The sequence below is a fragment of the Budorcas taxicolor genome, chromosome 6 (genome assembly GCF_023091745.1).
Source record: "Budorcas taxicolor isolate Tak-1 chromosome 6, Takin1.1, whole genome shotgun sequence".
NCBI lineage: Eukaryota > Metazoa > Chordata > Mammalia > Artiodactyla > Bovidae > Budorcas > Budorcas taxicolor.
The window spans coordinates 66,966,947-66,983,209 of NC_068915.1; the positions used below are offsets into that span (position 1 = coordinate 66,966,947).

The following is a 16,263-nucleotide window of genomic DNA, read 5'->3' on the forward strand; positions in this document are numbered from 1 at the left end:
TAAAACAATTACATTTTCCTCTGAGGAACATACTACATAAAACAGTAATAACTGATAAAAATTCCTCACTAATAAACCAACTTCTAGAGTCTAATTATATAGCTTCATGTTATAACTTAAGAGGTCCTTTAGACAATATATATTTTTTAAAAAGTACAAAGTTACACGATCAGGAAAAGTACCTTTTAATAAGTAACCACAACATTGTAAAATATTCCTCTAATTACATATATGGCTCAGTTTAATCTTAATTTTGCCAAAAAAGAAAAAGATGGCTTGAAATAGTAAATGAAATAGGTATGTTAATACAAGGAAGCACAACAAACAACTGACAGTTACCTTGCCACTATCTATGCCTTATGAAATATTTTACAATTTCAGTCATGCTTTTACTATTAAATACTGTTATAGTGCCACTTTTAGGATGCTAATTAAGGTAAAGCTTAACATTCTATCCTTCTAACAAGAGTTCAAAGAGAATACAGAGATGAATGTGAATATATATTGTGTTCTACAGCATCTGCTTTCTAATATTCCAAATTTAACAACTTATCTAAATCTAATCTGAGGTATATTAACAAGTCAAACATTTTTTAATCCACAGCATGGGCTATGTACCATGCAAACACTACTACCACAATTGCACACAGTGGAAAGAGGTAATATTTATATTTCTGCCATAGGGTTAGCTCAACTGCCACTTCATCTTTCTTCCTGTTCTTCTTCCGACGACCCTTCAGTCTGTTTTCAAAAGCTTCCAGTTCAGCCTAAATCAAAACAGTATCATTTTTATTAAATTCAATATACACATTGACTTGAATTTTTCCACTCAGACAAAAATAAACTGGGGAAATGTTTTAATAGTAATGTTATATAATTAATATACAGATTTGATTTTTTAAAAATACTATCTTTCCACTACTGACCGTATTCAACAAATTCAGAGTTGAGGTAAGAAGAACTGGAACTAGAGAGTGGTGAAAGAGACTATTTCAGACTGATGGCCTGCTTTTGATACTAAATATAGAAACATCTGATTTAAAATATAGATATTAGTTTTATTTAGCACCATTAATCTGTAGTTAATAGGGCTCTATAATACAGAGCTTCCAGCAAGTGCAGATAGACGACCCATTAGGATAAAGATACCTATAATCCTAGTTTTACACAATGCTGGTAACAAATATTAATGACTTTTATGGAAGACATTCATGTAAGTGAATAGAAAAAGCTGCCAGAAATTGATTCCTCTCAATCAAATACACTTAAAAACAGAGTAAAAATTCTTCAGGGCAAAAATGCTTCATACTTTAAACCAAAATGACTCCTTTAGAAAGAATTATATAAAAATTCATTCTAAAAAATAACTTTAAAAAAGTTGATGACACTCATTATAAAGTGTAGATTTTTAGTCTACTGTAAAGAACTTACTTATTAAGCTTTAATGCATGACAATATAATATTATACACTGCATTATTATTAACTAAAGCCTGGCACTTATCAACATATATATAATATTCATGCAAAAATCTATAAATGTTCATTTAAAAGAAGGAAATAGAAACTTCAGTTAACATATCCATAACTTTGCTCATAAACCACATCTGAAGACCTAACATATATTCAATACTTAATTTAACAGAAAGTGACATTCTTCAATGAACCAAAATATCAAAATATTCTCAAGTGGTTGTGATATACAGCAAAAGGTCAAAATATATTAAAAGCAGTCAAACTTGAGAACCACTGACACAGTAAAATAACTGATCCATAAATGATGACTCACAGTTGTCAAAAGTGGTTTATATTATATTCTATACACTGTTTAAAAGGCAGTAAATAGAGACTCTATTTAAGATTTCTCTCCATAATGGCTTATAAAAAGGAGAAGGGACACCCTAGACTATTAATAATCTCCAGGATTCCAGTCAACCCATGTTTTATTGCATTAGCTCTGATAATTTATTTTTTTATATTAGGCAAATCAACTTTACAGAACGTAAAACATGAGAGGTTATTTTATCCCACCTTGCTACATGAGTTATTTTTAATGCCCTCTCTCAAGACATGCAAATTTCAGTTTCTTCATTCATAATGGTGGTAGTTTACATACAATGTACACTACTTGCTAAGCACTGAAGTATCTCAAAATGCAAACTGATAAAAAATTACATGTCACTATTAGAAAGTTAAGCTACTCTTTGGAATATATGATCAATAAATATAGTATGTGAACAAACAGGAGGTATAAGAATGTACTTGTTATCTAGGTAACACATTTTATCTCGAATGCAGATAAAAATTTAAGAATTCTTGAAGGCATTCAAGAGTCTAATGGGGAAATAAGAAGGTGTATTATTAAAAAAAATGTATTGGTTAGTAAACAGCACTTATCTGTCACAGACAACCTACAACTCAGTAAGATGAGTGAAGATGCGCACTCTAGGGGATGCCTTAAAACGGATGCTGCCATGTCCTGACCCCCTGTCACTCAAACCAAAAGAGGTGTTATCGCTGGAGAATGGATGAAATCGACAAGGAAGTAATTGGTAATACACAAAATACACAGAATATCTGGGCACATACAGGGTCCCATGCTTCCTTCAGAGGTTCAGGATACCTGGACCGAAACAAACGGATAATTTTTGTTTTACAAGGAACTATATTTTCAGTCCAGAATTGAGCTGACCTAGTTTATATGTTTCCACATATCTTGTATCTGCATAAAAACTAACAGTTATGCAAAAAGGACCTAAGTTTGGGTGTTTTCTGTTACCTGTTGTCTTCGTTTTTCCTCTTCAAGGGCAGCTTTGGCTTCTGCTTCTTTTAACTGTTTATAGACATTTAAAACTAAATTAACATTGCAATCACCAAATTTTATACAGAATTTTAACATCTTTCCTTCCAGGCTCCACTAACCTATAACAACTTCTGAGAGCTTCATACTGAAAATTATTTAAAGAACCATAAATGTTATACACTGAGAAGTGTTACTAGGGTACTATCTAACAGGGTGTGAGGGGAAGTAGAGTGTTATATCTTATTCAGCCGAACAACTATAAGATACTAGATCATAACACACAGAGTTACAACACTGTAAACTGAAATACTTATAAAACTGGACTTTTACTCTTAAGTTACCATATTAAGATTATAATCAATTATTAAATATTACTGTTTGCCTAGGGATGAAATTGACCATTTTCCTAAAACGCCCTCTCTGGAAGGAAATCCTTAGTTTCAAACAAAACCAAAAGTTTATTCACTGGGTTAATGGAGGGAAATAGTGACACTAAAAGTAACCCAAACAGCAAAGAACCCTAAAATTTTATTTTTGTAATATTTTAACATAACTTTCAGGAAGCTTAAACTAACATTAAGATGAGTAACTATGTTCCAGAGTACATCTACTAACTGGTACAGAGTATGGGAAAATCTAGTACACACCAGACAATAAAGATTATATCTAGCATACACCAGCACATCTGAGAGTTTTAAAATAGGCCTATACACTAGGCTTTTATCACAAAAACAAAAAAGGATGAGATTTCAAGTCCTTCATAATAAGCACATAAATTTAATGTATAAAATAAATAAGGAAAGGCCACTAACACATTAAAAATGACATTTAACTTGACATTACCTCAGATGCTTTCTGCTTCATTTCTTTGCATGTTGTGTCACATTCTATGGAAATCTGATTTTCACGTACTTTGTTGCACTGCACTTCCTACAAATAAAATTTTTTTAATTTTTACTTCAAAAGATTTCCCTCAAAGTTGTAGTAACTGCATGCCATAAAAAAGCAAAATTTCTCTAGCAGCTTAAGATTATGCCTATTATTTCATTTTTATTCTTCATTTCTCTTTATTGCTTCCTATTACTCTTCTGAAGCCTCCAGGAAGGTGCTAGAGAAGTGCCATCCAACACAGCTAGCCGAGGCAATGGAAATGCTATACTCACAAGGGTAGCACTTCCCACATGTGGTGCCTGAGTACTCAAAGTGTACTGAAATCAAGGAACTGAATGTCATGTCACATATTATTTAATGTTGATTCATTAAAATTCTAATTTAAATTGCCATAAGTGGCTAGTGGCTATCACCACAGTGTGGCTCTAGAGAGTCTTTTGGAGAGCTACAAGTTTTTTTCTCAACCACTTATATTTTTTAAAAGAGCTGAGGTGAAAATCATTCTAAACCTTCTTTCTGTACTTCACTGATTCCTTAATGAAATAATAAAAAATATAGTTTTATTGATGAGGTGACATCAAGACTATAATCAATTTGTGTACTAGTAAAGTAATGCTTAAAATTCTCCAAGCCAGGCTTCAGCAATACATGAACTGTGAACTTCCAGATGTTCAAGCTGGTTTTAGAAAAGGCAGAAGAACCAAAGATCAAATTGCCAACATCCACCGGATCATCGAAAAAGCAAGAGAGTTCCAGAAAAACATCTATTTCTGCTTTATTGACTATGCCAAAAGTCTTTGACTGTGTGGATTACAGTAAACTGGAAAATTCTGAAAGAGATCAGAATACCAGACCACCTGACCTACCTCTTGAGAAACCTGTATGCAGGTCAGGAAGCAACAGTTAGAACCGGACATGGAACAACAGACTGGTTCCAATAGGAAAAGGAGTACGTCAAGGCTGTATATTGTCACCCTGCTTATTTAACTTCTATGCAGAGTACATCATGAGAAACGCTGGACTGGAGGAAGCACAAGCTGGAATCAAGATTGCCAGGAGAAATATCAATAACCTCAGATATGCAGATGACACCACCCTTATGGCAGAAAGTGAAGAGGAACTAAAGAGCCTCTTGATGAAAGTGAAAGAGGAGAGTGAAAAAGTTGGCTTAAAGTTCAACATTCAGAAACGAAGATCATGGCATCTGGTCCGATCACTTCATGGCAAAGAGATGGGGAAACAGTGGAAACAGTGTCAGACTTTATTTTTGGGGGCTCCAAAATCACTGCAGATGGTGACTGCAGCCATGAAATTAAAAGATGCTTCCTCCTTGGAAGGAAAGTTATGACCAACATAGACAGCATATTCAAAAGCAGAGACATTACTTTGCCAACAAAGTTCCATCTAGTCAAGGCTATTGTTTTTCCAGTAGTCATGTATGGATGTGAGTGTTGGACTAAAAAGAAAGCTGAGCACCGAAGAATTGATGCTTTTGAACTGTGGTGTTGGAGAAGACTCTTGAGAGTCCCTTGGACTGTAAGGAGATCCAACCAGTCCATCCTAAAGAAGATCAGTCCTGGGTGTTCATTGGAAGGACTGATGTTGAAGCTGAAACTCCCAATATTTTGGCCACCAGATGCAAAGAGCTGACTCATTGGAAAAGACCCTGATGTTGGGAAAGATTGAGGGCAGGAGGAGAAGGGGATGACAGAGGATGAGATGGTTGGATGGCATCACTGACTCAATGGACATTAGTTTGGGTAAACTCCAGGAGTTGGTGATGGACAGGGAAGCCTGGCATGCTGTGGTTTATGGAGTTGCAAAGAGTAGGACATGACTGCGCGACTGAACTGAACTGTAATAAAATAAGTGGTCTCTATTTTAAATAGTCTGAACTTTGCTTCTGTAGATCTTTGTCTGCCTTTTATTCATTCCATATTTCTTGCTGCCAGATGTCATTTTTGCTGTAAGTGTACCTATTGGTACCAAGTTGCTCCTTTCTCACCACACCCTCAGAAACTAGTTTTTAAGTTCAAATCTACCAGAGTAAGGAAATGAGATCATCAAATCCTGAGCAAAGGACATACACTTCAATAAAAGGACTTTATAGCACAGAATTCTGGCTGAGGTTGGTGATAAACAGCCTTGTCGTCCAACAATAATCTAAAGGAAAAATAACATGGAGAAACATTAGAGACAAAAATAAATACTGCATATTAGTGGATATTAAGTCTATCAGTCTGGAAGAAAGATTACAATATCTTTTCTCATTCAAAAGGTACTTATAGAGTACCTATTACATGCCAAGCACTGCATTAGGAATAGGGGATACAATAAGGAAAAAATTAATATGGTAAATGCTAAACTAATAATAATAATAATAGCAGCTGCTATTTATTAAACATAGAGTAGTCATGGTGCTAACTGCTACATAAGCATCATCTGTTTTATTCCTTTCAGTAAGTCTATGTAAACACGGTTACACACATTTCTAGAATCACAAAGCTCTTAGTCATGAACCTAGCACAAAGTATAAAGGAAGTCAAGAAGAAGGAGCACCTAAGTCCTTTCAGAAGGAGGCAGAAGGAAAGAAAATCTTCCCAAACCAAGAAATGCTTGCATGTATGCTAGTAAGCATAAACCGGATTATACAAAATGGGGCAGTAAAGGGAAAAAATTTATATTCTATACAGAAGGAACATAAATAGTATCACGTATTAAAGCAGAATATAGCCAACATGTCAGCGCACTTAAGAAACAAATCACAGGAAGGACCAACAGGGGATATCACCAGACAAGCAGGCCAAGACAGAGCCCCTCCTATGCCATAATTCTGTACATGTATACCTTATACAGTGCTTAGTTTTTCCCAAGTAATGAAGAAGCAGTGAAGAACTTGGATTGGAAGTATTATGATTAGAGGCATGGAAATCTGCTATGAAGCTGTTTTCAAAGTCTAAGAATAAGCTGTTGCCAGTTCTAAGGGGTGGCAAACTGCACCTGGATAGTAAGATGAGGTTTGAGAGAAAACCTGAGAAACATTTCAGATTAAAAGTGATTTGACTGAGTACTGATTTTCATACAGAGGTGATCCCTCTAAAAACCTAAAACTTAGGGATCCAACTCCAGAAAAACTTAGGCCTATAAATTTAAACTCAGAAATAACCAATCCAGGAAATGATAGTTGGAGCTGTAAAAGCAGAAGAAAAGCAAAGGTCCTCAATAAAAACAAAAGATTTTCAATAAATATTTGCTGAATAGATGAGTAAATGAGTAAACTGAAAGAGCAGCTTTAGCGAACAACCATAATAATGTGAAGAAAACAAGGAGTTACAACTATAGCTGAGAAAGAGAAAATCAGAAGTAAAGAAATCTTTGTAAGAATCCACAGTGTAAACAGGGAAGTCAAGGAAAAGGAGAACTGACCTGAGCCCTTTCTAAGTTTTGCCAAACGGTATGTAGTTTGCTACCACTGAGCTTTCCAACCATTAGCTTTTGCCCTTTCACGCCTCCATTACCATAACTTTATCTTTTTTTTTTTCATTTTAACTGTAACTTTATCTTAAAATTAATTCTCTCCAAGTTTGAATGTTATTTTATAATTTTATAAGGCTGAGTATGTGAAGTCTTTTTAAGGTAACATTTTTACAACAGAATACTGATTATAAAAAACTTCCATAAGTAAGAGCAACAAAGGTTCATTCCAGACCATTTCTTAAATCATGAAACTCACTCCATTACTCGCACTGTCACTTATGTGGAGACCTCAAATCTAGAACACAGATTCTGTCTAAAAAACAGCACTGAACTCAGTTCCAATATAAAATAATCCTCTTTAACTATCAAATTGCAGAAAACTAGCTGCCAAACAATGCTGATTTTTAAAATAAGGATTTACAGAGATAGGCCAATAATGAAAAAACTCTACGAAATAAGAGCTTAAAATTAAAAGGCAAAAAATTAAAGTCAAAGAACTACCAAAACATACTCTCCCCACCAAAAAAAAAAAAATGCACATAGAAAATAATTTTTAATAATTTAAAATATTTACCTTTTTTATTCTTTTACAAGGACATCTAAGTTTCACCTTTTGGTTGCAATTAAAGGGACATTCACCAGGATGACACATTTCTTTGCATCTATGACCACAAGGAAGCTAAAATAAAACCAAAATAAAACAATTTCATATTTATAGTCATACTCTACTTCCCCTTTCCCCCAACAACTATTTTAAGAAAAAGTCCATTACAATAGGGTCAATAAATCTTGGACAACTGGCTAAGTTTTTCATTTTTTTCTTTTAGATATAAATAATCTTAATTCCCAGAAATATTCAATATTCTACCTGGTTCCACTCCAAGAGTACACCTTACATCGCTCCTGAGGCTACTTAGGGCCCTGTGACTAAACTCTGGCCAATGGACTGTAATCAAGAGCACCTCCACGCCTTAAAGCTTTTAAGAGCACAGGTCCATGCTCTTCCCTTCCCAGTATGCTGGAAATGAGGATATCTAGAGCAATGAGGATCCCATCAAAGAGAACAGAGCTGCCCTGCTAACTTGGGTCCCTTGGAGCACAGTGACACATCTATCTTCTCTTCCACTGTTATGTGAGAAAGAAAATTTCCTTGTCCTTAAGCCACTGTACTGTGATACAACTGCTTAGCCTTTTACTCTAAAAGGCTTGCCACTCTGAATTAAAACATACCAAACAGGTAGCCAAACCAATTCAGTAATTGCTGTGATGTCTATGTGCTCCTTGACTTTATATACTATTTTCTTATCTCAGTCAAGCTTTCAAATGAAAGGGTTCTCTTCTTTTTTCTATTCAAATCTTATACAAATTTCAAAATGCAGCTTAAATCATCATTAAAGCATGGCATGAGTTTGCCTACCTTTGAAAAACAATAATAATCTATTTCTAAACTATTGTGACATTGCCTGTATTATTTTCAACTTAAAAATCATTTTTAAAACCACTTCATATATTTCTGCCTTTCCAACGAGAATATAAAAGACACACCCACTGGTTAGCGGTTAAATTTCAAAATCATACTGCCTACAACTGAATCCCAGATGCCCTGCTGACTAGCTATGGGACCTTGGGTAAGTCATCTGACTTTTCTGTGCTTCACATCTAAAAATGGGAAGAGTAATAAAACTTTATAAAGCTGTTGTGAGGATTAAATGGGCTTAATATATTTAGGTATCTAATAAAGGTTATTATTGCAACTTAGTTAAGAGCAGTGGTTTTATATTTCTTTTTGTCTCTCATATTCATTAACAAAGTTATTTACAAATAGTGGACACCTCAATAAATATCTGAATTCTCCAAATTCTAGTCTTTATGATTCACCAGACTGATCTTTCAAATTACTGACTCTACCACCCACTTTAAGAAATTCAGAATCCTTTCCTATTGTCTTTAGTCTCTCTCGAGTATGCAACCAGCTTTCAAATTTTTTTAATTTTTAGCTGAGACAATCATACTGTCAGGCAAGCGTATGCTCCTCGGTTCTGTCTCATCACAACAAAGATTTGGAGTGACGGACGTTAAAGCCCTCAGTGCGTCACAGCTCTCGGGTCTTGAGCTTGTTATAGCTCTTAGGTCTCGAACAGACCGTGTTATAGCTCTTAGACAAATTAGTGTTACAGCTCTGTTTTACAGCTCTATTTTACTTAGAAAATAGCAGGAAAATTCATCCTTGAGGTGTGAGGGCATGTCGACCCACAGATGCGAAGAGAAGAGCGCCCCAGTGCATAGGGGAGAGAGAGAGAGAGAGACCCCTTTCCCTTTGGCTCCTCTTTTTATGTCTTTTCCTCCTCCCTGGGCCTTGCCCTGTGTAAACTGGGGTAGCCAGGAGTGCTGTTTGTTCTACCTGAGATCCTCACTCCAATCCTCGGACCTTCCTTTGCTCTATTTTCTCGGGCTTTTCCCTTCCTTATCTTTTAGCCACTGCCATTCTAGACTCCTGTTTCCTATTCTAACTACCTAACAATACCAAAACTAAATTTGGATCATTCATACTGCATTTTCACTCATCCTAGCATAGTGCAATGCTACCTACTAGAATGAGTTCCACACTAGGCATTTCTGGGCCACTTCAGTCTCGTTTTTCTCTACACCTAATACTAGGCCCTCAACACAACTTAACAAGCACAATATTTATTCACTATCAAACACCTGTCTCAGAGTATTTGTTTCAGGGACTCCCTCACCTCCCTCTCACCTTCATTCCTGCCAGTGCCTCTAGCCTGTCTTCATAAACAAGACAAACACTTGGCATTAGCTCACCACCTATCCTTTTTTCCCTTCAAAATACGTCTTTACAGCATCTTGTTCTTTCCTTAATCTTGGATGTAATTACATCAGTCATCTTCTCTGAAAGTAATTAAGCACTCTACTTTAAATCAGTGATTCTGAAGTGGAAAGTGAATAGGGAAACATACCAGAATCAGTAAGGAAAGATCTTTTTGAAATTATATTGACTCATGGCTACAGTGTGGTCTCTTACTGATCATTATTCTGTCTCTTCAGTGTGCTGGAGAGAAAGGAACTTTGGTAGACTTCTAAGATGCTATATTTTTTGACTTAGGTGGAGTTATATGATGTTCAGTTTTTAACCATTTTTATACTGTACATATATGTACTATGCACTGTTGAGTGCGTAATCATTTCATTATTTAAAAAATCAAATCACATAACCATTTCCCTGTTAGATGTGCAGGCATGTATTATCTCAAAAGCCAGATTATATTCTGAAAGGGCAAAAAAGTAGTCCCAAAGAAAATTGCCTAGAATGTAAAATATATACAATGACTGTATCTTTTTCACAGCAAAAAAAAAGACATTTTTAAATAACATCCAACCCTGGTATTCATTTAAAGATGAGATATCCTACCCTTCCCATTTAAAGTAAGATGGTTTTCCTCTACTCTACTCAGCCCTTAATATCATTTGCTAGCACTTTGGTAAGTCAAAATAAATGGCTTACCAACAAGCAATATTGTCTAGTTCAAAATGTCTCATTTTAATCCCAATAAATTTAAAAGCTCTTTAAAAATAATTAAAGAAAGTTTGCATATCAATATTATTTGTGGATAAATACCCATATCATCATCACCATAGCTGGAACATCCATAGCATTTACCATATACTAAGCTCTTTACCTGTTACTGATTCACTTAATATTCAGCACTCTGAAATGAGTATTGCTACTGCCTCCATTTTACACATGAACAATCTGATATACAGAGACATTAAATAATGTATCCAAGTGAAAAATAGAAAAGCTTGCATGGGAATGATAAAACCAAATTCAGAAATGATTTTAAAAGTAGAATTGTATATACAAGGCACGTTTTAAATAAAGGTTCAGTTCTTCACGCTATCTTTATATATTTCCTCTAAGTTTAATTCAAACTTAACTGAACAATCCAATAAGACACATGGAGTGTGTATCAGAGAAGCAATGTAACTAGAACACACTTATGCCATCCCCACAGTTCACTCTTACACTCACACTCAATAGACATTTACTAGCTACCTATTAAGTACAACCAGGGACTGGATACAAAGACAAATATGACACAGTCGCTGCCCATAGGAAATCTATAGTATGGTAAGGGGAAGAGAAAACAAACAGAAATTTATCAATGCATCAGAATTTGTCATAATCCTGTATCTTAAGTCTGAGTCCAAGATTTCTGTGGCAAGTTCAGAAAGATAGTTCTTGGTTGATACCATCATAGTCTACTGGTTCTCAAACTGTACCAGACCAATACTATCATCCTTATGTACGAGCTTATTAGAAATGCAAATTCCGGGACCTCCACTCCAGGCCCACAAAATCAGGTACTCTGGTGTGGGCCCATTAACCTGTTTTAACAAGTGCTTATAATGATTCTGATGCACATCAGAGTTTGAAAACCACTGCTGTAGCCTTATCAGAACATAAACTAGACTGAATTCTATTAGACATAATAATGTTCACCTGTCTACTCCGAGACTGTTCTAAACCTTAATAACCATATGGACTGTTCCCAACTTAAGGATATATTTTTCAAGAAAGTCCAAGGAGACACTAGCAATAACATGGTCTCCAGAATGTCCTAGAATTAAAAAATGATGAGCATGGGAAAAAAAATTCTAAATAAATAGTGCATATTCAGCTCCAGTCCCACCCAAATATCATAACAGGATCACAAACAAATCATAACCAAAGCAATGCTAAATTGCAAATTAGTGATCCCTGACTTAAATGCTTATTTCTGACAGCAATCTCACCCCAAATTACTGTGTCAGATTAAAAATAAAACATTCTCAACTACTTATTATCTGAAACTTGAATCTGAACAAGAAAATGTATTTTAACAAGGGGAAACTCAGAATTTGAAGAATTCAGAAAATTAAATTTGAAATATCCCATGCCTCAGGTTTCACTTATATAACAAAGACAGGATTATTAAAATAAGCATGTATTGCTTGAAATTTCTCCCTTTTATAATCTCACGTAACTTTTAAAATTCCCAGGTCCAATTTCCAATAGTTCTTAAACAAAAATCCACAAATGTGTCCAAAGTTTTAGTTAAAAGGAAATACTGTTAATAAAAAAGGCATATCACACATTGATTTGCTTTTTCTTTAATCAAAGAGACAGACTACTATAGTTACGACTTTGCTGTCATCTCTTCCTGATTCTAAATAGGATAAGAAACACTTAGGTAAGTATATAAAGACAAAGAATTAAAGAAAAAAGGTGCTACTAGTACAGTTATAAGTAAAAAGAATTCCTTTATAAATCAAATAACTGTCACTTCCCTACTGCAACGATCAAAAAAGGACTGTCTTAACTTTTAAGTTGGTCAAACAGAGATAGACTGCTTTGGTTTCTCAAAATTACTGCCAGTGATACTCAAAATTATTCCCAGTGAGTTTTTACCTTTTCACTCTGAACAATTTTTCTGAACTACTTTTGATACTTTTAGCTTGAAAACAATGCATGTACCAGCATCATAATCTCTAAAAGAAAAACTTCATACATGAATGCTTTATACTAATTCAAATAATGAGCTTTAAGGTTTATACACACACACATGCGATCTGTTTTTTCTACTGTGGATTTACTGTCCAACTGCCCATGAGCCACACAGTTCCTAATCTACTTATATTTCAAGATGGGAAAACATTAGGTCATAAAAAAATCTTCAAAGGATCATTCCTGCTCCTATTATCCCAAAATTTTGCAAAGAGATGTGCACTTACCCCAACTACAACATGTATCAATCACATTTTGCTTTCTGGGCCCACATATCTAGTGAGTCCAGATAAGATCTAAAATAGGATGAACAAACAACAAAAGAGAAACAATGCCCAAGAAATACAATGTAAAAAACTTGTATTAAATCTTACCTCTTTAGGACACTGATTTTTGCAACAACTCAATAGATTCTTTTCATTTACATCAGCTGTGGTTATTTTTCTAAAAATATGAGAGGAAGTTTTGATGACAGTCAAAGCAAAGTCCATTTTATAGTATGGTTTTTCTAAAAACAGCTCACAAAAAAAAATAAATAAATAAAATAAAAACAGCTCACAATTTCAAACAGCAATGCAATAAGCTTCTCAGAAAAACTTTTTTCAGTTGATTCTGGATTAAGCTATTTATTAATGTTAGAAAATGATTTATTTTATATCAGTTCACTTGAAATCAGTCTGTGCTTTTATATCTGATACAGGGGGTAACTCTGAAGTCATAAACACCAATGAATAAAACTACTTTCTAACAAACAGCTAGCTGAACAGTACATACATGAGTCAGTAACCAATGACAGTCTAAAAATCCCCATCATACATATCTCACTTTTCTCTTCTACCTTTCTTCTCTTTTCCTTTATTCTTTGTTTTCCTATTCCTTTCGCTAGACATAATTGCTAAAATACACCATAAGTTTAGCCTCACTAATGTCAAAACTATTATCTTAAGTATCTATATCAAATTAGCTAAAACTTGTACCCTAGATAACACAGGCAATTTTCTTGACAGTTTCATGTAATAATAACATCGTTTTTATACTGGCTCTGCAACTAAAGTTTTCATACTGGCTCTATATTTTCATTCTTACAAGTAAAGTGCTCCCCTCTGAACTTTAGAGATAATTTTGTTCCTGTTTCTCATAATTAGAAACAAGTTTTTCAAGGCCTGTATTTTTTATAACTAATTTCTATAGAAGAAACTGCATGAAGCAAAAAATGACTAAAAGGAAAAGATGGCTTAGGAAATGGAAAGTAAATGAAATTATCAGAAAAAATACTGACTGAAGAATTCTGTATAAAACCATGGATTCAAGAAAAGGAAAAAAGAACTCTATAGCTGTGGTAATGGAAACCACTTCCAATCCATCTACCTCCAAACATTTCTACCCAAAATCATTCAGCTCATTAATAACAAACAGAATCACCGAAATTCCATGATGTCAGCAAAACTAGAAGATAGAAATTTCTACAAATTGCAAATGACCTGTAAGTAGACAAATAAACACCAACTCCTAGCAGAGCTATTTCTCAAGCTCCCATAGCAAATCTTTACAGACAGCTTGATAGAATTGTGGAAAAAATGAGAGGTATGAGAAGACAGGGAATGAGCTAATGTTGTACCAGGAAGAAAAAGTCTACCACAAATGTAAAAATACTGAAAAAGTCTTGGTAAATCAAAGCAAGAGAAGACGCTTTTAAAAAGTATGCAAGAATCAAGGAGCCAGTGTTAGAAAGGCAATGCTTTGTGGAAGAAGGTAAAAGGAGGTGTCCTTTGGAGACTACATGACAAATGAAAAAGAAGCCAGAGGGGCAAATTTAGGACACTGCAAGACCAAAGAAAACAAACTCTTGGGACATTCCTGGCAGTCCAATGATTAAGATTCCATGCTTCCACTGCAAGAAGTATGGGTTCGATCCCTGGTTGAGGAACTAAGATTCACAGTGGGCACAGTCCCAAAAAAGGAAAGAAGAAAACAGCCTCTTTTCATCACTAACACTCATTAATAAAGCAATATTGTCCCCTTAACTACTTCTTACAAAATTTCTAAAACTAAAAATTGTAATTTTTTAATTTCAACAAAATAATTTTAGTATTTAAAAAGAATAAAATCTGACTTTCCAATTTAAACCATCAGTCTACAGTGTAAGTGGGAGAAGGAAATGGCAACCCACTCCAGTTCCTGCCTGGAGAATCCTATGGACAGAGGAGCCTGGAGGGCTGCTGTCCATGGGGTCACATGGAGTTGGACATGACTGAAGCAACTTAGCATGCATGCATGCATGCACTGGAGAAGGAAATGGCAACCCACTCCAGTATTCTTGCCTGGAGAATCCCAGGGACAAAGGAGCCTGGTGGGCTGCCATCCCTGGGGTCACAGAGTTGGACACGACTGAAGCAACTTAGCAGCCGCAGAGTATAAGTAACAAAATTTTTAAGATACTATCAGCATTTACTTTGGCCACCAGATGTGAAGATGACTCACTGGAAAACACCCTGATGCTGGGAAAGATTGAAGGCAGGAGGAGAAGGGGACAACAGAAGATGAGATGGCTGGATGACATCTCTGACACGGTGGACATGAGTTTGAGCAAGCTCCAGGAGTTGGGTGATGGACAGGCAGCCTGGAGTGCTGCAGTCCATGGGGTCACAAAGAGTAGGAGACAACTGAGCAACTAAACTGATTACCATTTTTCTGAAAGTAAGGTCCAAAAAGTCAGAAATAAACTCATATTCCCAAATTTAATTTGAGTAAAACATACTTACAAAAATCTCACTTGACAGACTTAAGTGAAATGGTTAATTATGTCAGATCATGACTAAATAGAAAAAAAATGAAAAAGAAAAAATTTCCCTCCACATAATCCACAAGCAAAAACCTGCATTTTTAAGTAAGGAAAATATAGAAGTCATATCCTAGTAAGATAACTGCCATAACAGTAACATCTGCAATAAACAAAAGCCTACCTTTTAAATCTACGATTTAAAAATTGTGCCTAAGTAACTATGCGCAAGTCAACTTTGAACCAACAAAACCCTAGCTGACACTGGTATTTGAACAATCTGCTATAGGAGTGCTTCTGTTGTTTTTCTAAAAGCAGGCTTTTTCCTAACAAAATCTTACATGAAATACCCAAATGGAAAAAAGAGAATTTCCCTGATTAAAATCTAGGTAAAGTATCTGGAAGGTGAAACAGCCTACATTTCTTCCTTCCAGATCTCTACCGGAAAATAAAGGCCTCCAGCCTCTAAGGACCACACTGAAAAATATTCCTTAAAGTATTGTATTAAAGGTTCTGAATTATAAAAAAAGATAACAGTTAAAATGGCTGGTAAAACAAGAGTATTTCTTCAGTCTACTGACCTACATTCCACATAAAGACTTGTGATCTTGCAGTGACATTTTATTCTAAGCATCTGAACACATGGAGGACACTCTCCAGGGTGACATGGCAGGACACACGGATGAGGACAACCCGACGGCCGTGATTTAGAGCACCCTTCTTCACAGTGAAGGCATTCTGGGCCAGCCTGGTAA

The 16,263-nt window shown here is 35.2% G+C and overlaps 1 protein-coding gene across 1 annotated transcript in view; it reads right to left on the reverse strand.

Annotated features, from left to right (window-relative positions):
• Positions 1-418: 418 nt before the first annotated feature.
• NFXL1 (nuclear transcription factor, X-box binding like 1) overlaps positions 419-16,263 on the reverse strand; it is a 54,242-nt gene continuing 38,397 nt past the window's right edge. The window contains exons 17-22 of the mRNA XM_052642181.1: positions 16,090-16,256; positions 13,104-13,173; positions 7,744-7,848; positions 3,645-3,731; positions 2,778-2,831; positions 419-767 (exon numbers count right to left, since the gene is read on the reverse strand). Coding sequence (XP_052498141.1) covers positions 594-767; positions 2,778-2,831; positions 3,645-3,731; positions 7,744-7,848; positions 13,104-13,173; positions 16,090-16,256 — 657 coding nt within the window. The 3' untranslated portion in view covers positions 419-593. The remainder of the gene's footprint in view (positions 768-2,777; positions 2,832-3,644; positions 3,732-7,743; positions 7,849-13,103; positions 13,174-16,089; positions 16,257-16,263) is intronic.